General features: G+C 48.9%; 1 protein-coding gene across 1 annotated transcript in view; it reads left to right on the forward strand.

Moving 5' to 3' along the window:
• The first annotated feature begins 384 nt into the window (after positions 1-384).
• NOS3 (nitric oxide synthase 3) overlaps positions 385-26,317 on the forward strand; it is a 119,464-nt gene continuing 93,531 nt past the window's right edge. Inside the window, exon 1 of the mRNA XM_083186549.1 lies at positions 385-569. Within this exon, the coding sequence (XP_083042675.1) occupies positions 445-569 (125 nt within the window). The 5' untranslated portion in view covers positions 385-444. The remainder of the gene's footprint in view (positions 570-26,317) is intronic.

Here is a 26,317-nt window from a genome sequence, read left to right on the forward strand (position 1 = left end):
CACCTGTCACCTGCTCCGTCGCCGCGCGCACCTGTGGCGTTTCTCTGACACAATATGGCAGAAGGTGTTATGACTGCAGGAAGGGGGTTTCCTCACGCAGTCGCTTCCTCCTCACCTACTGCTGCCAACATCCGTCCGCGTGATCTCTGCTCGGACACTGGCATATCATGGGTTAAGTGTGCGCGCAGCACAGACCGGTAACGTGTTGTAATCTCTGTGTGGTGACTAAAGCAGCGAATGGCACAAGTGTGATATGACACAGGTGCCCCCCCTCCCCCTTATAGAGCAGGGCCACAGGATGACCTACCCCTGGGGAAGGGCGCAGAGTGACAGGGGTCTCCCACATTTGGGAAGGGCTACTCCTTAGCATTGTTATTTGGGGGAAAAGGAAGAGTGACTTCCTGTCTGAGACTGCAGAGTTCTGGAGTGAGAGACCCAAGATAAATGGGGAACTCCGCCAGCCGGCTCAAGGACCTCGGCTCCCCGTTCTCCTTAAGTTTCTGCCGCAAGGAGGGGGATGTGGGCGAGGAGGAGGAGGCGGCAGCTCTGGCAGAGAAGGTTATCCTCAGGTGAGTGCACCTGTTCTCCCTACCTATGTGGTGTCTGTGTTAGTATACCCTGCGTACCTCCCAGCATGCCCCTCTCCAGGAGGACACAATGCTCTGCTCCTGGGCTTCCCTGGTAATGTATGATTGCCAGCACCTGTGGTGACACATTTCTTATCAGTTACCCAGCTCCCCACAGGTGATGGCAATCATACATTATCCATACGTCCCAGCATGCCCCTCTCCAGGAGGACACAATGCTCTGCTCCTGGGCTTCCCTGGTAATATATGATTGTCAGCACCTGTGGTGACACCTTTCTTATCAGTTACCTAGCTCCCCACAGGTGCTGGCAATCCTACATTATCCATACCTCCCAGCATGCCCCTCTCCAGGAGGACACAATGCTCTGCTCCTGGGCTACCCTGGTAATGTATGATTGCCAGCACCTGTGGTGACACCTTTCTTATCAGTTACCTAGCTCCCCACAGGTGCTGGCAATCCTACATTATCCATACCTCCCAGCATGCCCCTCTCCAGGAGGACACAATGCTCTGCTCCTGGGCTTCCCTGGTAATGTATGATTGCCAGCACCTGTGGTGACACCTTTCTTATCAGTTACCTAGCTCCCCACAGGTGCTGGCAATCATACATTATCCATACCTCCCAGCATGCCCCTCTCCAGGAGGACACAATGCTCTGTTCCTGGGCTTCCCTGGTAATGTATGATTGCCAGCACCTGTGGTGACACCTTTCTTATCAGTTACCTAGCTCCCCACAGGTGATGGTAATCATACATTATCCATACCTCCCAGCATGCCCCTCTCCAGGAGGACACAATGCTCTGTTCCTGGGCTTCCCTGGTAATGTAGGATTGCCAGCACCTGTGGTGACACCGTTCTTATCAGTTACCTAGCTCCTCACAGGTGATGGCAATCATACATTATCCATACCTCCCAGCATGCCCCTCTCCCGGAGGACACAATGCACTGTTCCTGGAATTCCCTGGTAATGTATGATTGCCAGCACCTGTGGTGACACCTTTCTTATCAGTTACCTAGCTCCTCACAGGTGATGGCAATCATACATTATCCATACCTCCCAGCATGCCCCTCTCCCGGAGGACACAATGCTCTGTTCCTGGACTTCCCTGGTAATGTATGATTGCCAGCACCTGTGGTGACACCTTTCTTATCAGTTACCCAGCTCCTCACAGGTGATGGCAATCATACATTATCCATACCTCCCAGCATGCCCCTCTCCCGGAGGACACAATGCTCTGTTCCTGGACTTCCCTGGTAATGTATGATTGCCAGCACCTGTGGTGACACCTTTCTTATCAGTTACCTAGCTCCCCACAGGTGCTGGCAATCCTACATTATCCATACCTCCCAGCATGCCCCTCTCCAGGAGGACACAATGCTCTGCTCCTGGGCTTCCCTGGTAATGTATGATTGCCAGCACCTGTGGTGACACCTTTCTTATCAGTTACCTAGCTCCCCACAGGTGCTGGCAATCCTACATTATCCATACCTCCCAGCATGCCCCTCTCCAGGAGGACACAATGCTCTGCTCCTGGGCTTCCCTGGTAATGTATGATTGCCAGCACCTGTGGTGACACCTTTCTTATCAGTTACCTAGCTCCCCACAGGTGCTGGCAATCCTACATTATCCATACCTCCCAGCATGCCCCTCTCCAGGAGGACACAATGCTCTGTTCCTGGGCTTCCCTGATAATGTATGATTACCAGCACCTGTGGTGACACCTTTCTTATCAGTTACCTAGCTCCCCACAGGTGCTGACAATCATACATTATCCAAACCTCCCAGCATGCCCCTCTCCAGGAGGACACAATGCTCTGCTCCTGGACTTCCCTGGTAATGTATGATTGCCAGCACCTGTGGTGACACCTTTCTTATCAGTTACCTAGCTCCCCACATGTGCTGGCAATCCTACATTATCCATACCTCCCAGCATGCCCCTCTCCAGGAGGACACAATGCTCTGTTCCTGGGCTTCCCTGTAATGTATGATTGTCAGTACCTGTGGTGACACCTTTCTTATCAGTTACCTAGCTCCCCACAGGTGCTGGCAATCATACATTATCCATACCTCCCAGCATGCCCCTCTCCAGGAGGACACAATGCTCTGCTCCTGGGCTTCCCTGGTAATATATGATTGCCAGCACCTGTGGTGACACCTTTCTTATCAGTTACCTAGCTCCCCACAGGTGCTGGCAATCATACATTATCCATACCTCCCAGCATGGCCCTCTCCAGGAGGACACAATGCTCTGTTCCTGGGCTTTCCTGGTAATGTATGATTGCCAGCACCTGTTTTAAACAGGTTAATGGATAAGAAAGGTGTCACCGCAGGTGATAGTAATCCTAAATTAAGGGAAACCTTCAGGAGTGTTGTGTCCCTCCTGGAGAGGGTCATGCTGGGAGGCAGTGGTGTAAGTTCGTCCCAGTTGCCCTGAGGCAAGATGAATATTGTTACACACACACACAAAGTTATTCAAAATATATATAGTCTATATTATGAAATATATATTATATACTGTATGTATATATAGAAAGAGAGGGAGAACACAGCCACAGAAGCATATTTGATGGCTTTCAATTAATGGATTTAAACTGGCAGGGGAGGAGAAGTGCCCCCTTGAGAGCAGGAGCCCGGCGGCAGATGACTCCATTGCCTCCCAGAGTTCTGCCTCTGCTGGGAGGTATGTATACGTGTTGTATTGGTAACTATATATACAGGTTTATTTTCTATATTTATTAGCAGTGTCATATAGAGCAGCAGATTCTGTTGCGCTTTACAATAGGAGACAGTGATACAAAAAACTGGGTATTTACAGACCATGAAAGGTATGAGGGCCCTGCTCACAACCTATAGGTGGCACTGATATCAGCCCCAGCTGTGGTCACTGACCGGTGGCACCTTAGGGAGCTGTACACAACATTATCCTGGAGAGACGATAATACATCTACAGTATGCAGCCTTCTCCTATATCCGCTGTATACTGGTATATACTCTGCAGCCTTCTCCTGTATCCGCTGTATACTGGTGTGTATACTCTGCCGCCTTCTCCTGTATCCGCTGTATACTGGTATATACTCTGCCGCCTTCTCCTGTATCCGCTGTATACTGGTGTGTATATACTCTGCCGCCTTCTACTGTATCCGCTGTATACTGGTGTGTATATACTCTGCAGCCTTCTCCTGTATCTGCTGTATACTGGTGTGTATATACTCTGCCGCCTTCTCCTGTATCCGCTGTATACTGGTGTGTATATACTCTGCAGCCTTCTCCTGTGTCCGCTGTATACTGGTGTGTATATACTCTGCAGCCTTCTCCTGTATCCGCTGTATACTGGTGTGTATATACTCTGCAGCCTTCTCCTGTATCCGCTGTATACTGGTGTGTATATACTCTGCAGCCTTCTCCTGTATCCGCTGTATACTGGTGTGTATATACTCTGCAGCCTTCTCCTGTATCCGCTGTATACTGGTGTGTATATACTCTGCAGCCTTCTCCTGTATCCGCTGTATACTGGTGTGTATATACTCTGCAGCCTTCTCCTGTATCCGCTGTATACTGGTGTGTATATACTCTGCAGCCTTCTCCTGTATCCGCTGTATACTGGTGTGTATATACTCTGCAGCCTTCTCCTGTATCCGCTGTATACTGGTGTGTATACTCTGCCGCCTTCTCCTGTATCCGCTGTATACTGGTGTGTATATACTCTGCAGCCTTCTCCTGTATCCGCTGTATACTGGTGTGTATATACTCTGCAGCCTTCTCCTGTATCCGCTGTATACTGGTGTGTATATACTCTGCAGCCTTCTCCTGTATCCGCTGTATACTGGTGTGTATATACTCTGCAGCCTTCTCCTGTATCCGCTGTATACTGGTGTGTATATACTCTGCAGCCTTCTCCTGTATCCGCTGTATACTGGTGTGTATATACTCTGCAGCCTTCTCCTGTATCCGCTGTATACTGGTGTGTATATACTCTGCAGCCTTCTCCTGTATCCGCTGTATACTGGTGTGTATATACTCTGCAGCCTTCTCCTGTATCCGCTGTATACTGGTGTGTATATACTCTGCAGCCTTCTCCTGTATCCGCTGTATACTGGTGTGTATACTCTGCCGCCTTCTCCTGTATCCGCTGTATACTGGTGTGTATACTCTGCCGCCTTCTCCTGTATCCGCTGTATACTGGTATATACTCTGCCGCCTTCTCCTGTATACTGGTATATACTCTGCCGCCTTCTCCTTTATCCGCTGTATACTGGTATATACTATGCCGCCTTCTCCTGTATCCGCTGTATATACTCTGCAGCCTTCTCCTGTATCCGCTGTATACTGGTATATACTATGCCGCCTTCTCCTGTATCCGCTTTATACTGGTGTATATACTCTGCCGCCTTCTCCTGTATCCGCTGTATACTGGTATATACTCTGCAGCCTTCTCCTGTATCCGCTGTATACTGGTATATACTCTGCAGCCTTCTCCTGTATCCGCTGTATACTGGTATATACTATGCCGCCTTCTCCTGTATCCGCTGTATATACTCTGCAGCCTTCTCCTGTATCCGCTGTATACTGGTATATACTCTGCAGCCTTCTCCTGTATCCGCTGTATACTGGTATATACTCTGCCGCCTTCTCCTGTATCCGCTGTATACTGGTATATACTCTGCAGCCTTCTCCTGTATCCGCTGTATACTGGTATATACTCTGCAGCCTTCTCCTGTATCCGCTGTATACTGGTATATACTCTGCAGCCTTCTCCTGTATCCGCTGTATACTGGTATATACTCTGCCGCCTTCTCCTGTATCCGCTGTATGCTGGTGTATATACTCTGCCGCCTTCTCCTGTATCCGCTGTATACTGGTGTATACTCTGCCGCCTTCTCCTGTATCCGCTGTATACTGGTGTATACTCTGCCGCCTTCTCCTGTATCCGCTGTATACTGGTATATACTCTGCCGCCTTCTCCTGTATCCGCTTTATACTGGTGTATATACTCTGCCGCCTTCTCCTGTATCCGCTGTATACTGGTATATACTCTGCTGCCTTCTCCTGTATCCGCTGTATACTGGTGTATATACTCTGCCGCCTTCTCCTGTATCCGCTGTATACTGGTATATACTATGCCGCCTTCTCCTGTATCCGCTGTATATACTCTGCAGCCTTCTCCTGTATCCGCTGTATACTGGTATATACTCTGCAGCCTTCTCCTGTATCCGCTGTATACTGGTATATACTCTGCCGCCTTCTCCTGTATCCGCTGTATACTGGTATATACTCTGCCGCCTTCTCCTGTATCCGCTGTATACTGGTATATACTCTGCAGCCTTCTCCTGTATCCGCTGTATACTGGTATATACTCTGCAGCCTTCTCCTGTATCCGCTGTATACTGGTATATACTCTGCCGCCTTCTCCTGTATCCGCTGTATGCTGGTGTATATACTCTGCCGCCTTCTCCTGTATCCGCTGTATACTGGTGTATACTCTGCCGCCTTCTCCTGTATCCGCTGTATACTGGTATATACTCTGCCGCCTTCTCCTGTATCCGCTGTATACTGGTATATACTCTGCCGCCTTCTCCTGTATCCGCTTTATACTGGTGTATATACTCTGCCGCCTTCTCCTGTATCCGCTGTATACTGGTATATACTCTGCCGCCTTCTCCTGTATCCGCTGTATACTGGTATATACTCTGCTGCCTTCTCCTGTATCCGCTGTATACTGGTGTATATACTCTGCCGCCTTCTCCTGTATCCGCTGTATGCTGGTGTATATACTCTGCCGCCTTCTCCTGTATCCGCTGTATACTGGTATATACTCTGCAGCAGATACGTCCGGGGTACAAGAACCAAAATGAATCCTTTGTGTGACCTTACCTCCTGCTAACACCTACTGTGTTTCCCAGTAACAGTGCAGGGTTTAAGGATTTCCATGTCTTAGCTAGTGTTCGTTCTAGCACCCGCCAACTTTGAAAACCAATGCAGTTCCTCTTCCCTGCCTGGGGTGTCGCTGTCTGCTGTGGTGCTTCTAGCACAGTGTGGTCTGTATATCAACACTGATATGCAAACCAGACCAGTGCTAGAAACACCACAGCAGACAGCGACACCCCAGGCAGGGAAGAGCAACTGCATGGATTTTCAAAGTTGGCGGGTGCTAGAATGAACACTATTAGCACAGATGACTTTCTAATACCTCAGTGAGTCTGATAAGAGCACCTGTACGCCAGCCTGGATATCCCATACATGTATCGCCCCACATGGCCCAGGAGAGACACAAGTATTGTGTCCTCCTGGAAAGGGGCATGTTGGCAGGTGTGGAGCATTGTGTCCTCCTGGAACGGGTCATGTTGGCAGGTGTGGAGCATTGTGTCCTCCTGGAGAGGGGCATGTTGGCAGGTGTGGAGCATTGTGTCCTCCTGGAGAGGGGCATGTTGGCAGGTGTGGAGCATTGTGTCCTCCTGGAGAGGGGCATGCTGGGAGGTGTGGAGCATTGTGTCCTCCTGGAGAGGGGCATGTTGGCAGGTGTGGAGCATTGTGTCCTCCTGGAAAGGGGCATGTTGGCAGGTGTGGAGCATTGTGTCCTCCTGGAAAGGGGCATGTTGGCAGGTGTGGAGCATTGTGTCCTCCTCGAGAGGATCATGTTGGCAGGTGTGGAGCATTGTGTCCTCCTCGAGAGGGTCATGTTGGCAGGTGTGGAGCATTGTGTCCTCCTCGAGAGGGTCATGTTGGCAGGTGTGGAGCATTGTGTCCTCCTCGAGAGGGTCATGTTGGCAGGTGTGGAGCATTGTGTCCTCCTGGAGAGGGGCATGTTGGCAGGTGTGGAGCATTGTGTCCTCCTGGAGAGGGGCATGTTGGGAGGTGTGGAGCATTGTGTCCTCCTGGAGAGGGGCATGTTGGCAGGTGTGGAGCATTGTGTCCTCCTGGAGAGGGGCATGCTGGGAGGTGTGGAGCATTGTGTCCTCCTGGAGAGGGGCATGTTGGGAGGTGTGGAGCATTGTGTCCTCCTGGAGAGGGGCATGTTGGGAGGTGTGGAGCATTGTGTCCTCCTGGAGAGGGCATGCTGGGAGGTGTGGAGCATTGTGTCCTCCTGGAGAGGGGCATGCTGGGAGGTGTGGAGCATTGTGTCCTAATGGAGAGGGGCATGCTGGGAGGTGTGGAGCATTGTGTCCTCCTGGAGAGGGGCATGTTGGCAGGTGTGAAGCATTGTGTCCTCCTGGAGAGGGGCATGTTGGGAGGTGTGGAGCATTGTGTCCTCCTGGAGAGGGGCATGTTGGGAGGTGTGGAGCATTGTGTCCTCCTGGAGAGGGCATGCTGGGAGGTGTGGAGCATTGTGTCCTCCTGGAGAGGGGCATGCTGGGAGGTGTGGAGCATTGTGTCCTAATGGAGAGGGGCATGCTGGGAGGTGTGGAGCATTGTGTCCTCCTGGAGAGGGGCATGTTGGCAGGTGTGGAGCATTGTGTCCTCCTGGAGAGGGGCATGTTGGGAGGTGTGGAGCATTGTGTCCTCCTGGAGAGGGCATGCTGGGAGATGTGGAACATTGTGTCCTTCTGGAGAGGGACATGCTGGGAGGTGTGGAGCATTGTGTCCTCCTGGAGAGGGGCATGCTGGGAGGTGTGGAGCATTGTGTCCTCCTGGAGAGGGGCATGTTGGCAGGTGTGGAGCATTGTGTCCTCCTGGAGAGGGCATGTTGGGAGGTGTGGAGCATTGTGTCCTCCTGGAATGGGTCATGTTGGGAGGTGTGGCACATTGTGACCTCCTGGAGAGGGCAATGCTGGGAGGTGTGGAGCATTGTGTCCTCCTGGAATGGGTCATGCTGGGAGGTGTGGAGCATTGTGTCCTCCTGGAATGGGTCATGCTGGGAGGTGTGGAGCAATGTGTCCTCCTGGAATGGGTCATGCTGGGAGCTGTGGAGCAATGTGTCCTCCTGGAATAGGTCATGCTGGGAGGTGTGGAGCATTGTGTCCTCCTGGAATGGGTCATGCTGGGAGGTGAGGAGCATTGTGTCCTCCTGGAATGGGTCATGTTGGGAGGTGTGGGATATCCTTACCCTGGACTTGTTGTTGAGTCTGAAAAGCAGCTACCACACAATGACGCTGGCACTTGGGTGCGGAGTCTGAGGAGCTGCTTAGTAATACACGTAGAGCTGCACCTGGAGAACCACATTTTGGCGTCGACCTATCTACACACTGCTGATCTTCCAATTGGCTGCACATGCAGCTTAATTCTGACTACAGTATCGTCAGCAACAGCAATACTCCTCAATGTGGCCACTGAGCGATATCGCTGTAACATCGCTCAGTGTGTGCGCTATATCGCTGTAACATCGCTCATTGTGTGTGATATATCGCTGTAACATCGCTCAGTGTGTGTGATATATCGCTGTGACATCTCTCAGTATGTGCGCTATATCGCTGTGACATCGCTCAGTGTGCGCTATATCGCTGTAACATCGCTCAGTGTGTGTGCTATATCGCTGTAACATCGCTCAGTGTGCGCTATATCGCTGTAACATCGCTCAGTGTGCGCTATATCGCTGTAACATCGCTCAGTGTGTGTGCGCTATATTGCTGTAACATCGTTCAGTGTGTGCTCTATATCGCTGTAACATCGCTCTGTGCGCTATAGCGCTGTAACATCACTCAGTGTGTGTGCTATATATCGCTGTAACATCGCTCAGTGTGTGCTCTATATCGCTGTAACATCGCACAGTGTGTGCGCTATATCGCTGTGACCTCGCTCAGTGTGTGCGCTATATCGCTGTAACATCGCTCAGTGTGTGCATTATATCGCTGTAACATCGCTCAGTGTGCTTGCGCTATATCGCTGTAACATCGCTCAGTGTGCTTGCGCTATATCGCTGTAACATCGCACAGTGTGTGCGCTATATCGCTGTAACATCGCACAGTGTGTGCGCTATATCGCTGTGACCTCGCTCAGTGTGCGCTATATCGCTGGAACATCGCTCAGTGTGTGCGCTATATCGCTGTGACCTCGCTCAGTGTGTGCATTATATCGCTGTAACATCACACAGTGTGTGCGCTATATCGCTGTGACATCGCTCAGTGTGCGCTATATCGCTGTAACATCGTTCAGTGTGTGCGCTATATCGCTGTAACATCGTTCAGTGTGTGCGCTATATCGCTGTGACCTCGCTCAGTGTGTGCATTATATCGCTGGAACATCGCTCAGTGTGCTTGCGCTATATCGCTGTAACATCGCACAGTGTGTGCGCTATATCGCTGTAACATCGCACAGTGTGTGCGCTATATCGCTGTAACATCGCTCAGTGTGCGCTATATCGCTGTAACATCGCTCAGTGTGTGTGCGCTATATTGCTGTAACATCGTTCAGTGTGTGCTCTATATCGCTGTAACATCGCTCAGTGTGTGCTCTATATCGCTGTAACATCATTCAGTGTGTGTGCTATATATCGCTGTAACATCGCTCAGTGTGTGCTCTATATCGCTGTAACATCGCACAGTGTGTGCGCTATATCGCTGTGACCTCGCTCAGTGTGTGCGCTATATCGCTGTAACATCGCTCAGTGTGTGCATTATATCGCTGTAACATCGCTCAGTGTGCTTGCGCTATATCGCTGTAACATCGCACAGTGTGTGTGCTATATAGCTGTAACATCGCTCAGTGTGAGCTCTATATCGCTGTAACATCGCTCAGTGTGTGTGCTATATCGCTGTAACATCGCTCAGTGTGTGTGCTATATCGCTGTAACATCGCTCAGTGTGTGCATTATATCACTGTAACATCGCTCAGTGTGCTTGCGCTATATCGCTGTAACATCGCTCAGTGTGTGCGCTATATCGCTGTGACCTCGCTCAGTGTGCGCTATATCGCTGGAACATCACTCAGTGTGTGCGCTATATCGCTGTGACCTCGCTCAGTGTGTGCATTATATCGCTGTGACATCGCTCAGTGTGTGCATTATATCGCTGTAACATCGCTCAGTGTGCTTGCGCTATATCGCTGTAACATCGCTCAGTGTGCTTGCGCTATATCGCTGTAACATCGCTCAGTGTGTGCGCTATATCGCTGTAACATCGCACAGTGTGTGCGCTATATCGCTGTAACATCGTTCAGTGTGTGCGCTATATCGCTGTAACATCGTTCAGTGTGTGCGCTATATCGCTGTGACCTCGCTCAGTGTGTGCATTATATCGCTGTAACATCGTTCAGTGTGTGCGCTATATCGCTGTAACATCGTTCAGTGTGTGCGCTATATCGCTGTAACATCGCTCAGTGTGTGTGATATATCGCTGTAACATCGTTCAGTGTGCTTGCGCTATATCGCTGTAACATCGCTCAGTGTGCTTGCGCTATATCGCTGTAACATCGCTCAGTGTGCTTGCGCTATATCGCTGTAACATCACTCAGTGTGTGTGATATATCGCTGTAACATCGTTCAGTGTGTGCGCTATATCGCTGTGACCTCGCTCAGTGTGTGCATTATATCGCTGTAACATCGTTCAGTGTGTGCGCTATATCGCTGTAACATCGCACAGTGTGTGCATTATATCGCTGGAACATCGCTCAGTGTGCTTGCGCTATATCGCTGTAACATCGCTCAGTGTGCTTGCGCTATATCGCTGTAACATCACTCAGTGTGTGTGATATATCGCTGTAACATCGCTCAGTGTGTGCATTATATCGCTGTAACATCGATCAGTGTGCTTGCGCTATATCGCTGTAACATCGCTCAGTGTGTACGCTATATCGCTGTAACATCGTTCAGTGTGTGTGTAATAAATCGCTGTAACATCGATCAGTGTGCTTGCGCTATATCGCTGTAACATCGCTCAGTGTGCTTGCGCTATATCGCTGTAACATCGCTCAGTGTGTGCGCTATATCGCTGTAACATCGTTCAGTGTGTGTGATATATCGCTGTAACATTGTTCAGTGTGTGTGTAATAAATCGCTGTAACATCGCTCAGTGTGTGCGCTATATCGCTGTAACATCGTTCAGTGTGTGTGTGATATATCGCTGTAACATTGCTCATATTTCTGCATTTTTTTTTTGGGTAGCACTGTGTCAAACAGGGCGGAGGCCATTTTTGTTGGACCATTTTAGAAGATCCCATGGAACCTGCCAGGACCCTGCACCCCTGCGTTGCTGGCCTCACCCAACCCCCTCCTCAACCAGTAGGGCTGCAGCCACACCCCAGCATCCAATACCTATGATACCCCGGCATCTAATGAACCTAGTGTACCCAGCTTCACTATGTTTGCATCCAGTGTAACTAGCAACGGTCTCGCCACTGCATGGTCTGCTATATAGCGACTCACCTGCTACTGGACTGAGTATCCATTAGTAACACATCACAATATAACTACCCTGCCATTGTTCATTTACTGTACGCTCAAAGTCCTTGGGACTGAATTTCAGGGACTCAAAGTAAAATCCTCTAAGTAGCTTTATTGAGAGAGAAAGAAAAGTATGTCCTTAACGGGTGCACCTAAATGGGCCTTACATAAATAAAATGTAACCTTTATTGTTTATTTTCTAAACCATAAAGACGACCTCTGCAATGTGAGTTAATTCTGGACGTCTAGATTACCTAGAAGAATTCCCTGGGACTATATCCCCTATAGGACAGTAGTGCTGTGACACACAAACCTAATCTGCTGTACCACTGTGGACACTATACTTCCACTGATAGATACAGCGACACGATACTAACACATTTATTCATTCTAAGTACATCCATGACGACACACCTATCCTTCCCCTGTGTTCACGTTTAAATGTTGCGTGTGTGTTTGTCATATTTCGCTGAGTTTTAGAAAATAAACAATAAAGGTTAAATTTTATTTATGTAAGGACCATTTAGGTGCACCCGTTAAGGACATAGCTTTATTCAGAGAGAAAGAAAAGTATCTCATTTTTGTCCAGTGGTGGCACACCTCCCGTAAAAGTTGAACAAAAGGCAGTTGCCACTTTCGACTCAACTCTAGGGGGGGGTCCTAACCTCCTCAAATATAATGAGGTTCCTGTGCGGATAACCACCTCTCCCTCTGTAAATCCTCTAAGTAACCTTATGGTGATCACCAGTGGTAGGAAGTGATGTCACGGAGTGTAGTGCATGTCATATAAGTAACCTTATGGTGGTCACCAGTGGTAGGAAGTGATGTCACGGAGTGTAGTGCATGTCATATAAGTAACCTTATGTGGTCACCAGTGGCAGGAAGTGATGTCACGGAGTGTAGTGCATGTCATATAAGTAACCTTATGGTGGTCACCAGTGGCAGGAAGTGATGTCACGGAGTGTAGTGCATGTCATATAAGTAACCTTATGGTGGTCACCAGTGGCAGGAAGTGATGTCACAGAGTGTTGTGCATGTCATATAAGTAACCTTATGGTGGTCACCAGTGACAGGAAGTGATGTCACAGAGTGTAGTGCATGTCATATAAGTAACCTTATGGTGGTCACCAGTGACAGGAAGTGATGTCACAGAGTGTTGTGCATGTCATATAAGTAACCTTATGGTGGTCACCAGTGACAGGAAGTGATGTCACGGAGTGTAGTGCATGTCATATAAGTAACCTTATGGTGGTCACCAGTGACAGGAAGTGATGTCACGGAGTGTAGTGCATGTCATATAAGTAACCTTATGGTGGTCACCAGTGACAAGAAGTGATGTCACGGAGTGTAGTGCATGTCATATAAGTAACCTTATGGTGGTCACCAGTGGCAGGAAGTGATGTCACGGAGTGCAGTGCATGTCATATAAGTAACCTTATGGTGGTCACCAGTGGCAGGAAGTGATGTCACGGAGTGCAGTGCATGTCATATAAGTAACCTTATGGTGGTCACCAGTGGCAGGAAGTGATGTCACGGAGTGTAGTGCATGTCATATAAGTAACCTTATGGTGGTCACCAGTGACAGGAAGTGATGTCACGGAGTGTTGTGCATGTCATATAAGTAACCTTATGGTGGTCACCAGTGACAGGAAGTGATGTCACGGAGTGTAGTGCATGTCATATAAGTAACCTTATGGTGGTCACCAGTGACAGGAAGTGATGTCACGGAGTGTTGTGCATGTCATATAAGTAACCTTATGGTGATCACCAGTGGCAGGAAGTGATGTCACGGAGTGTAGTGCATGTCATATAAGTAACCTTATGGTGGTCACCAGTGGCAGGAAGTGATGTCACGGAGTGTAGTGCATGTCATATAAGTAACCTTATGGTGGTCACCAGTGGCAGGAAGTGATGTCACGGAGTGTAGTGCATGTCATATAAGTAACCTTATGGTGGTCACCAGTGACAGGAAGTGATGTCACGCAGTGTAGTGCATGTCATATAAGTAACCTTATGGTGGTCACCAGTGACAGGAAGTGATGTCACGCAGTGTAGTGCATGTCATATAAGTAACCTTATGGTGGTCACCAGTGGCAGGAAGTGATGTCACGGAGTGTAGTGCATGTCATATAAGTAACCTTATGGTGGTCACCAGTGGCAGGAAGTGATGTCACGGAGTGTAGTGCATGTCATATAAGTAACCTTATGGTGGTCACCAGTGACAGGAAGTGATGTCACGCAGTGTAGTGCATGTCATATAAGTAACCTTATGGTGGTCACCAGTGACAGGAAGTGATGTCACGGAGTGTAGTGCATGTCATATAAGTAACCTTATGGTGGTCACCAGTGACAGGAAGTGATGTCACAGAGTGTAGTGCATGTCATATACAGAGTGTAGTGCATGTCATATAAGTAACCTTATGGTGGTCACCAGTGGCAGGAAGTGATGTCACGGAGTGTAGTGCATGTCATATAAGTAACCTTATGGTGGTCACCAGTGACAGGAAGTGATGTCACGGAGTGTAGTGCATGTCATATAAGTAACCTTATGTGGTCACCAGTGGCAGGAAGTGATGTCACGGAGTGTAGTGCATGTCATATAAGTAACCTTATGGTGATCACCAGTGACAGGAAGTGATGTCACGGAGTGTAGTGCATGTCATATAAGTAACCTTATGGTGGTCACCAGTGGCAGGAAGTGATGTCACAGAGTGTAGTGCATGTCATATAAGTAACCTTATGGTGGTCACCAGTGGCAGGAAGTGATGTCACGGAGTGTAGTGCATGTCATATAAGTAACCTTATGGTGGTCACCAGTGGCAGGAAGTGATGTCACGGAGTGTAGTGCATGTCATATAAGTAACCTTATGGTGGTCACCAGTGACAGGAAGTGATGTCACAGAGTGTAGTGCATGTCATATAAGTAACCTTATGGTGATCACCAGTGGCAGGAAGTGATGTCACAGAGTGTAGTGCATGTCATATAAGTAACCTTATGGTGGTCACCAGTGACAGGAAGTGATGTCACAGAGTGTAGTGCATGTCATATAAGTAACCTTATGGTGGTCACCAGTGGCAGGAAGTGATGTCACGGAGTGTAGTGCATGTCATATAAGTAACCTTATGGTGGTCACCAGTGGCAGGAAGTGATGTCACGGAGTGTAGTGCATGTCATTTAAGTAACCTTATGGTGGTCACCAGTGGCAGGAAGTGATGTCACAGAGTGTAGTGCATGTCATATAAGTAACCTTATGGTGGTCACCAGTGACAGGAAGTGATGTCACAGAGTGTAGTGCATGTCATATTAGTAACCTTATGGTGATCCATACTTGCCTACTTTTGAAAACTAGTTTCAGGGAGATTATAGTTGGTAGCAGAATTTTGCACAGTGCCCCATTGAGAGGGTGTGTCATGCTCCCCCCAAAGGGCGTGTCTAGTTCCATATATGGAGAAATTGTCAAAAGAGATTGTTAACATGGCACCTAGAAGCGTGGGTGTGTACTGCTACATCTTTTGAATTGACTTATATCCAAATGTAGATGAGCCCCCAAACCAAATTGATCGGGATGGCCAATCGATTGCTGAATCAGATTTTTAAACCTGTTTAATCTGGTATTATCTGCGGTTGTTTTTTATATGTGTGGGCATTCCCGTCTCATCGTCTTCTTCTATTTACATTATGAAAAGAAGTAACATCTGAAATGACAACCGATTGAGGCGATGTATGGGCAATTTCCAGATATGAAGATGCAATCTTTAGATGGGAAAAATCTGGCGATCACTGAAATAAATCTGTAATGTGTGGGCAAAGTCAGATAGATTGGAGAAACCATTTATCTGGGGAAAAAATCCCTGGATCTGGAAAACCATTAATTGTGATTGCTGATGTATGGGGCCATTACATTACAGGGAAAATCCAGGAGCAGAGCATTGTGCACCGAATGCAATGGGTCATGTTGGTGGCATAGACGAATCTAGGGGGTGGTCTGGGGGTGCACAGGACCACCCATTAGCCCATTTTGTAGCTGAGAAATGGGGGCTTTCCAACGAGCCCAGCCCCGTGTCTCTAGCCCCCTGGGAACCGGAGATACTGCCAGGCAAAGCTGGAACGTTTTCCCCATAGGATATCATGGGACCTGCTAATTCTGACCCCCACCCAGTTCAACGGCTGCCAGTTCCCCCTTCGGCATCACTGAAGCTCAAGGTTGATCTCAGTTGAACCCAAATCGCTGGGCCTTCAACCTGATACCAGACTGGATTTCTTAAATGTAATTTCATGACTGTTTTTATGTTTTTTGAGGGCAGATTTCTCTGGAACCAAACAGCCCAGTTTCACGGGACCAAAATCATTCAAAGCCAACTCAAAAGTTCTTCACATGATACTGGTCTCATGTAAATGGGTCAGTTGGTTCCGAATATATAGCTGGTTGGTTAAGGGGGTAGGGAGAGGGGAGTGGTTGTCTCTCCCCCTCACACCATGATCCTAGGACCATATTCCCGGGTAAATCCCTGCATTTTCTGTTGTGAAAGGGGTATTATTTCAAACAGCCGTGACCTGCAGTGCTCTGAATAAAGCCGGGCAGCCCCCTGCTCTCTGCCCAGCTGTCAATGACTGTCACCCCTGCAGCTTCCACTCCAATTCTTCTCCCCGCTTTCACCTCAGCCCACCCCCCCTTTAATCATGTGGTGCCGGCGCCCGGCGTGCTCCCCCAACGTCACGCACAACAACAGCGCGCACAAAATTTCAAATGTCCACTTGGCTAGAGGGGACACCAGGGGGGACACCAGGAGGGGAGTGGGAGCGTGCTCTGCTCTGCTCCTCTCCCCATAGAAGCAGCTGCACCGCTCTCCATCTCTCCCTGCAGCAGCAGCAAAGGCTCATATAAAAATTTACAGTAAGTCGCACTTTTGGGGGCATTGCTTAAGGGACGCTACAAGTGGCGGTATGTGGGGGCATTACGCATAATGTGTCGCTTAATGTGTAAGGGGCATTACTGTGTGCAGCATCATGTGTAAGGGGCATTATGTGTGCAGCATCATGTGTAAGGGACATTATGTGTGCGGCATTATGTGTAAGGGGCATTACGGTGTGCAGCATCATGTGTAAGGGGCATTACGGTGTGCAGCATCATGTGTAAGGGGCATTACGGTGTGCAAGATCATGTGTAAGGGGCATTATGTGTGCGGCATCATGTGTAATGGGTACTATGGTGCGTGGCATCATGTGTAATGGGTACTATGGTGCGCGGCATCATGTGTAATGGGTACTATGGTGCGCGGCATCATGTGTAATGGGTACTATGGTGCGCGGCATCATGTGTAATGGGTACTATGGTGCGCGGCATCATGTGTAATGGGTACTATGGTGCGCGGCATCATGTGTAATGGGTACTATGGTGCGCGGCATCATGTGTAATGGGTACTATGGTGTGCGGCATCATGTGTAACGGGTACTATGGTGTGCGGCATCATGTGTAATGGGTACTATGGTGTGTGGCATCATGTGTAATGGGTACTATGGTGTGCGGCATCATGTGTAATGGGTACACATTTGTTTGTTTGTTTGTTTGTAATGGGTACGGTTTGTTATATAGTATGTAATGGGCATCATGATATTGAGTTTTAGGAATCATATATCTCTCTTATCCCAATAATAATTATTGAGATTGAAATATTATATAAAATATATTTATTATATCTGGTATTGATATAATAACATATATATTTGACGTCTGCAATTATATTCTAATAGACTTTACAATACAATATGCAGAGTACTTGTCATAATTTGATTCCCCAAATATGAGAGTTCAAGACTTGTAATTTTAGCTCAGAAAGTCTGATATTTATTTACAGGCAAAACAAACCATTACAGAATACATTAACACAGTAATTGATGTATACGCTATTATATATATATTTATATACGCCTCCTTGCTTATATTACATAAAATGACATTAAAACAATTGACAGACTTAGACTGCTACGATACTGACATAAATTATATACTTACAAGTTACATGGTCATAGTGACCAGTGAATATCAATAGCTACCTGTAACCAACACTCCAGCCCATTCCTTCACAGCCGTCCCTCTGATCTGAACTCACTGACTGTCCATGTGCGTCTGTATGTGTGTCAGTGTGTGTGTGTGTCTGATCTATCTGTCTCTTTCCTTATATCACAGATTCACTGATTGAAGTTGCCTGTTCCCATGGAATAATTTTGGTTCCCAAGACTCAAGGTGTCATAAAATCTAGTCTTCCTTAAGGTTAATCAAGGATCTGTTTGCTCAGGCTGTGAACAAAAGGGTTGTTTCCTTGACCTGTCCTGTCATAAAACTTAAATCCTGGGCACAGGGGGTTTTGTGACTCCCAAACACATCCTGAAGCCAATTGTATGCACATCTGCCTTGACCCTCTCTATCAGGCATACAAAGTACTATATGATTTATCAATTTATCTGGGGAGGGTAACAACACTCTATCTGCTTAACAGTATGCCTAAGACATTTTGTCTCCTAAATGAATTCAGTTGCATTTGATATGTTACAAAGTGCTCATTTATATTATTTAGTAAACCCAAAAGCTATACTACGATGTCTAAACATTAAACTCTGATATCCTAATTATTAAGCTATTCCTATGTTTATATACACATACATATAATATACTATGGTTAAAATCACATTACATTAATGATGGTATAAAACAATATCTATATGCCTATATGGTAACAATGATGTGTGGCACAATGTGTAATGGGCATCATGGTGTGTGGCCTTATGTGTAATTGGCATTATGGTGTGTGGCTTTATGTGTAATGGGTATTACGGAGTTTGCTAAAATGTGTAATGGGCATTACTGTGTATGGTCTAAAGTGTAATACCACACCCCTTTTTGTGATGACACGCCTCCTTCCCATGAGGCTACACCGCACAAAGGTCCCCCTGCTGTTATGTCTACCATAATTCTAGATTCGCCTATGGTTGGAGGGTATGTGTACAGCGCTATACTGCACAGCAAACTCCTCCCACACCTTCCATTACACTGCTCCTCCTGCAGAACACACAGGGCAGCCCGCACCGGGAGGGGGGGCCTCTCGCCATACAGTTACCAACAATACATAGCAGCTATGGCTTTGCCATATTCGTTGCCAGGGGTTATTGTAAGGGGGCTTACATACAGCATACAGACACCACCAATCAGCATTCAGGACACTCTGACACGCACAGTATGACCTGTTTGTGGGAGCGTTCACACCATGTGATCTTGTTTGTGGGTGCTGGCACCGTGCCCAGGCACACCCGTGTGCCTACTAATCACAGCCGACACTCTTAGCTTGCATACAATGTGTATTTGCCCCGGGCAGTGCCACTGACTGCCCGTAGGGCAGTGCCTCCCATCCTGGGGTACATTTACCTCTTGGGTTACTCTGCAGACCGTTAGGGGTACTTGAAAATTATATTGGTAATGGCGGAATAGTAAGATGAAAAGCCAGAAAATAATCAGCGCTAAAACAATTAAAGACTGATTAATCTATTCCAGATACATTTACTAAGAACACTAAAAGTGGCCAGATCGCCAGCATTAAGAAATAAAACCGATGAAATGAATAAATCCCAATTTCACGGCCCCCCTACCAACCATAGAGTATGAAGTGTCCTGGATAGTCTGTTTTATGGGTCCATAGAGGGTAAATTGGATCCCCAAATGGTCACCCAGAGGGAGATTGGATAAGGTGCAGATTTTGCCAGGAGTTGCCCAAGATGGCACAAATGGTGACACCGGCTCTGGGAGTCCTTCCTAGCGTAGGCTAGTGTTGTTCCAGAGTTGCTGAACAAAATCGGGTGTTTTCGCGGAATATCCTTTTGATAAATAGGCCCCATAGTGGGGAAAGTATGGAGACTTGCAGGACGGGACGGAGATGATAGGAGAACATCACCATGGGAACCTGGCATCGCTCTGTGACCTGTCACCTTAGTGAATATCAGTACTCGCCCCACACACAATGAGGGCGTCCTGCCAGCGCTGAGTCTCCTGTGCACTCCTATTGTGTGTCTGTGTAATGTCTAATCTGTCGTCTCAGAAGGGTTGCTGCAAAAATGTCACAGTCCAGTATTGGCACATACCTCTTTCCCCGGTGAGCTCTGCTGTACGGCGTCATGTCTGTAAGATGCTTCTGTTCCCCGGTGAGCTCTGCTGTACGGCGTCATGTCTGTAAGATGCTTCTGTTCCCCGGTGAGCTCTGCCATACGGTGTCCTGTCCGTAAGATGCTTCTGTTCCCCAGTGAGCTCTGCTGTACTGCGTCATGTCTGTAAGATGCTTCTGTTCCCCGGTGAGCTCTGCCGTACGGCGTCATGTCTGTAAGATGCTTCTGTTCCCCAGTGAGCTCTGCTGTACAGTGTCCTGTCTGTCAGATGCTTCTGTTCCCCGGTGAGCTCTGCCGTACGGCGTCATGTCCGTAAGATGCGTCTGTTCCCCGGTGAGCTCTGCCATACGGTGTCCTGTCTCTAAGATGCTTCTGTTCCCCGGTGAGCTCTGCTGTACGGTGTCACGTCTGTAAGATGCTTCTGTTCCCCGGTGAGCTCTGCTGTACGGCGTCATGTCTGTAAGATGCTTCTGTTCCCCGGTGAGCTCTGCCGTACGGCGTCATGTCCGTAAGATGCTTCTGTTCCCCGGTGAGCTCTGCCGTACGGTGTCCTGTCCGTAAGATGCTTCTGTTCCCCGGTGAGCTCTGCCGTACGGTGTCCTGTCCGTAAGATGCTTCTGTTCCCTGGTGAGCTCTGCCGTACAGTGCCCTGTCCGTAAGATGCTTCTGTTCCCCGGTGAGCTCTGCCATACGGCGTACTATCTGTAAGATGCTTCTGTTCCCCGGTGAGCTCTGCTGTACGGCGTCATGTCTGTAAGATGCTTCTGTTCCCCGGTGAGCTCTGCCGTACGGCGTCATGTCCGTAAGATGCGTCTGTTCCCCGGTGAGCTCTGCCATACGGTGTCCTGTCTCTAAGATGCTTCTGTTCCCCGGTGAGCTCTGCTGTACGGTGTCACGTCTGTAAGATGCTTCTGTTCCCCGGTGAGCTCTGCTGTACGGCGTCATGTCTGTAAGATGCTTCTGTTCCCCGGTGAGCTCTGCCGTACGGCGTCATGTCCGTAAGATGCTTCTGTTCCCCGGTGAGCTCTGCCGTACGGTGTCCTGTCCGTAAGATGCTTCTGTTCCCCGGTGAGCTCTGCCGTACGGTGTCCTGTCCGTAAGATGCTTCTGTTCCCTGGTGAGCTCTGCCGTACAGTGCCCTGTCCGTAAGATGCTTCTGTTCCCCGGTGAGCTCTGCCATACGGCGTACTATCCGTAAGATGCTTCTGTTCCCCGGTGAGCTCTGCTGTACGGCGTCATGTCTGTAAGATGCTTCTGTTCCCCGGTGAGCTCTGCCGTATGGTGTCCTGTCTCTAAGATGCTTCTGTTCCCCGGTGAGCTCTGCCATACGGCGTCCTATCCGTAAGATGCTTCTGTACACCTGTGAGCTCTGCCGTACGGTGTCACGTCCGTAACATGCTTCTGTTCCCCCGTGGGCTTTGCCGTACGGTGTCACGTCCGTAAGATGCTTCTGTTCCCCCCTGGGCTCTGCCGTACGGTGTCCTGTCCGTAAGATGCTTCTGTTCCCCCGTGAGCTCTGCAGTACGGTGTCCTGTCCGTAAGATGCTTCTGTTCCCCGGTGAGCTCTGCCGTACGGTGTCCTGTCCGTAAGATGCTTCTGTTCCCCCATGAGCTCTGCCGTACGGCGTCCTGTCCGTAAGATGCTTCTGTTCCCCGGTGAGCTCTGCCGTACGGTGTCCTGTCCGTAAGATGCTTCTGTTCCCCGGTCAGCTCTGCCGTACGGTGTCCTGTCCGTAAGATGCTTCTGTTCCCAGGGTTCGCAAATACTCGCTATAGCGAGTATTTTACCCGCTTTTGAGCAGCAGGGACTCAGTTTTTGTTTCTGCCTGCGTCCCCTGGGACGCGGTCTGGTTGCATCGGTATGCGCGGCACGCTGTGTAATTGTAGCTAGGCTAGGGCGGAGGGATCTGTTTTCCCGCTCTGTGATGCGGCCGCAGAGGAGGGAACGTGCACTGCTCACGCATCACACAGTCGGGCGCTGGCTGACTGGCCTTGCAAGGAGGAGAAGGCTGCCGCATGGGGATGTAACATGTGAGTACTTTGTGCACAGTCACAGTGCCCACTCCTCTGCAGCAGAGGTAGTTCATTCCCTATACCATGGGCACTGGGTGACTGTGACCGTTCCCTGTGTCCAGGCTGACAGCTGGGGTATTATGTGTAGGCCAGGCAGCTCTCCCACAGTCAGCGCTGAGTCCCGCAGTAGGTACAAGCAGTACTGCACATGCATCCAATGCCAGCAACATCATGTACACACTGTTATACCTATTATGTGTATTATAAGCAGGCAATGCATTACATTACTGTGTGTGTGACACAATGTTGGGCATTATGGTGTGACATTATCAACTGACGGCATTGTGGTGTGTGGCACCTTACGTACTGGGCATTGTGGTGTGTGGCACATTACGTACTGGGCATTGTGGTGTGTGGCACACTACGTACTGGGCATTGTGGTGGGTGGCACACTACGTACTGGGCATTGTGGTGGGTGGCACACTACGTACTGGGCATTGTGGTGGGTGGCACACTACGTACTGGGCATTGTGGTGGGTGGCACACTACGTACTGGGCATTGTGGTGGGTGGCACACTACGTGGTGGGTGGCACACTACGTACTGGGCATTGTGGTGGGTGGCACACTACGTACTGGGCATTGTGGTGGGTGGCACACTACGTACTGGGCATTGTGGTGGGTATCACACTACGTACTGGGCATTGTGGTGGGTGGCACACTTTGTGGGGGGTGGCACACTACGTACTGGGCATTGTGGGGGGTGGCACACTACGTACTGGGCATTGTGGGGGGTGGCACACTACGTTCTGGGCATTGTGGGGGGTGGCACACTACGTACTGGGCATTGTGGGGGGTGGCACACTACGTACTGGGCATTGTGGGGGGTGGCACACTACGTACTGGGCATTGTGGGGGGTGGCACACTACGTACTGGGCATTGTGGGGGGTGGCACACTACGTACTGGGCATTGTGGGGGGTGGCACACTACGTACTGGGCATTGTGGGGGGTGGCACACTAACACTATATACTGGGCATTCTGCTGGGGGGTGGCACACTAACACTATATACTGGGCATTCTGCTGGGGGGTGGCACACTAACACTATATACTGGGCATTCTGCTGGGGGGTGGCACACTAACACTATATACTGGGCATTCTGCTGAGGGGTGGCACACTAACACTATATACTGGGCATTCTGCTGGGGGGTGGCACACTAACACTATATACTGGGCATTCTGCTGGGGGGTGGCACACTAACACTATATACTGGGCATTCTGCTGGGGGGTGGCACACTAACACTATATACTGGGCATTCTGCTGGGGGGTGGCACACTAACACTATATACAGTGCATTCTGCTGGGGGGTGGCACACTAACACTATATACAGTGCATTCTGCTGGGGGGTGGCACACTAACACTATATACAGTACATTCTGCTGGGGGGTGGGGGAGAGGAGGCTGCTATAGGGCTGTGTCATCATCTGTGTGTGTGTGTTATTAGGCAGCTGGGCCCTGCTCTAGCTAATCATGCTGTGTGGAGGGGTAGAGGAGGAGGCTATGCAGAGTAATCTATAAGTTTATTGTAATAAAGCTTACTGCTTTATAAAACTGTTTACCTTCCTTCCTTTTATTTCTAAGTTGTCAGATGATATTAGAACCTTCATTTATGTTGGGACCCAGAAAAGGTCAGGTAGGACCCCAATTTTTAAACATGAAGAGTCCCCGGGACCCACTTTTTTGTGGGGTTTTCGCGAACACTGGTTCCCCGGTGAGCTCTGCCGTATGGTGTATTACATATAGCGCACTGTGGTCAGTGCCGAATTTCCCATTAGGCACGTGAGTCACGTGCCTAGGGGCGGCACATGTTTGGGGGCGGCACCTGGATACATGTGATAGTACTGTCAGCCTGAAATGTACCAGTAACTGCAAAATATCCACTGTACGGTACCATATTCCATCCAGAATAGAGTGTAAATGAATAGGACATGCAGATACTGCCCCTGTAAGTTGTCCTACTTAGTAAATATGTATACATAATAAAAAAATGTTACAGTTGTTGGCTTTTTTATTATTATATTAAATGGGCAATCATTAAATGAGGGCTTATTACTAATCAATAAAAATAATACAATTAGGCAGGGGGGCGGCCATTATTGTTGTGCCTACGGGCGCCCTCACCCCTAAATCCGCCCTTGACTGTGGTTCTGCAATGACTTGTCCTGTAACCCCGCCTGTACTGAATTTGGTAGTGTGGGCGGGTCCATGTGCTGTCATTGCGCCACGTGATAGACCTGCTATGCTCCTCTGGGAATGTTTTGGATGGTCTAAGTTCCCTTGTGGAAAATCTGCCTCTGTAGCAACGGGGAAATTAGTGCCACTGTGACAGTATGGTGGAAGTGAGGTATAGGGCCTGATTCAGACCCAATCGTAGATCTTCCCTGAAACCATGTCTCCACACCTCCACCCTGACACTCCCATGAAAAGGCCGGGTGCCACCCCCAAACGCCGCCACCTCAATCACCTTGTATACGGCCATTGAAAAAGTAGATGCATGCGCAGTATGATCCGTGCGCATCATAATATGCAGCCCAATGAACGGGTCTGAATTGGGCCCCTAGTCTTATTGGCCTCGTAGGGAATTAGAATGAAATAGAGAACATTACACAAGGGAGGAGAATTTACTAATAAAAACATATGAGGAAGCCCTGTGATAATAACGCCATCCTCATATAGCATTACCCAGGCTTCTCTCTGGTTGCAGTAACCTCTTCACAGCCATCTCTACCTGCTGACAGTGAGTGAAAGCTGAGTTCGGAACTGGCCCCTGAGAAAAGCCATGTGTCTGATGGACACACAAGGAGGGATATTATAGAACAAAAAGGTTTTAACTTCAGACGGCGCACAAGTGAAGAAGACAAATAAGTGTGATAAACAATGTTATCTGAAGGTGATCGTGAAAAATATGTAAAATTATACTTCCATGGTCACCTGTGTGGATACATCATATTTTCATATCGGCATCGTAGAGTCCACAACTGAATATGTTGTTCCAACACATGGAAGAGAAGAGGGCTTATCATAGTGAAGCCAGGTTTAATGCATAAAACAAATACACACATATAAATAAAAGGAATCCAGACAGGGGGGGCAAAAGGAACAATTACCAATAGAAGTATCAGAACTGGTTTTTAAGCTCCAAAAACTGCGCCAACGCGTTTCGACCCTCCTTCCTTAGGGTCTTTATCAAGGCTATCTAGATAAAGACCCCAAGGAAGGAGGGTCGAAATGCGATGGAGCAGTTTTTGTGGCACAGAGCAACCAGACTAGGAGGACTTAAGGATCGCTGCCATTTACTATTGTCCCAGACCTGACACCCGGGCATTGGACTGGTGACTATTGATAAACATATGCATGACCTGCTTAAAAACCAGTTCTGATACTTCTATTGGTAATTGTTCCTTTTGCCCCCCCCCCCCCCCCCCTGTCTGGATTCCTTTTATTTATATGTGTGTATTTGTTTTATGCATTAAACCTGGCTTCACTATGATAAGCCCTCTTCTCCTCCATGTGTTGGAACAACATATCCAATTGTGGACTCTACGATGCCGATATGAAAATATGATGTATCCACACAGGTGACCATGCAAGTATAATTTTACATATTTTTCACGATCACCTTCAGATAACATTGTTTATCACACTTCTTTGTCTTCTTCACTTGTGCGCCGTCTGAAGTTAAAACCTTTTTTGTTCTATAATATTTTATTACCTTAGGGATTTGGGATATCCTTCACTTTTAACTTCAGTGGCAGCCTAAACCGAAGCGGGGAAAACATCCATATATAATCTGTTACACAGGGAGGGATGTCTGGCAGGGGCCCCGTGTGCAAAGGGAGGGATGTCTGGCGGGGGCCCCGTGTGCAAAGGGAGGGATGTCTGGCGGGGGCCCCGTGTGCAAAGGGAGGGATGTCTGGCGGGGGCCCCGTGTGCAAAGGGAGGGATGTCTGGCGGGGGCCCCGTGTGCAAAGGGAGGGATGTCTGGCGGGGGCCCCGTGTGCATAGGGAGGGATGTCTGGCGGGGGCCCCGTGTGCAAAGGGAGGGATGTCTGGCGGGGGCCCCGTGTGCAGAGGTGGGACGTCTGGCGGGGACCCCGTGTACACAGGTGGGACGTCTGGCGGGGACCCCGTGTACACAGGTGGGACGTCTGGCGGGGACCCCGTGTGCACAGGTGGGACGTCTGGCGGGG

Source organism: Crinia signifera, chromosome 5 (genome assembly GCF_055691185.1).
Source record: "Crinia signifera chromosome 5, ASM5569118v1, whole genome shotgun sequence".
In the NCBI taxonomy this organism is placed as follows: Eukaryota; Metazoa; Chordata; class Amphibia; order Anura; family Myobatrachidae; genus Crinia; species Crinia signifera.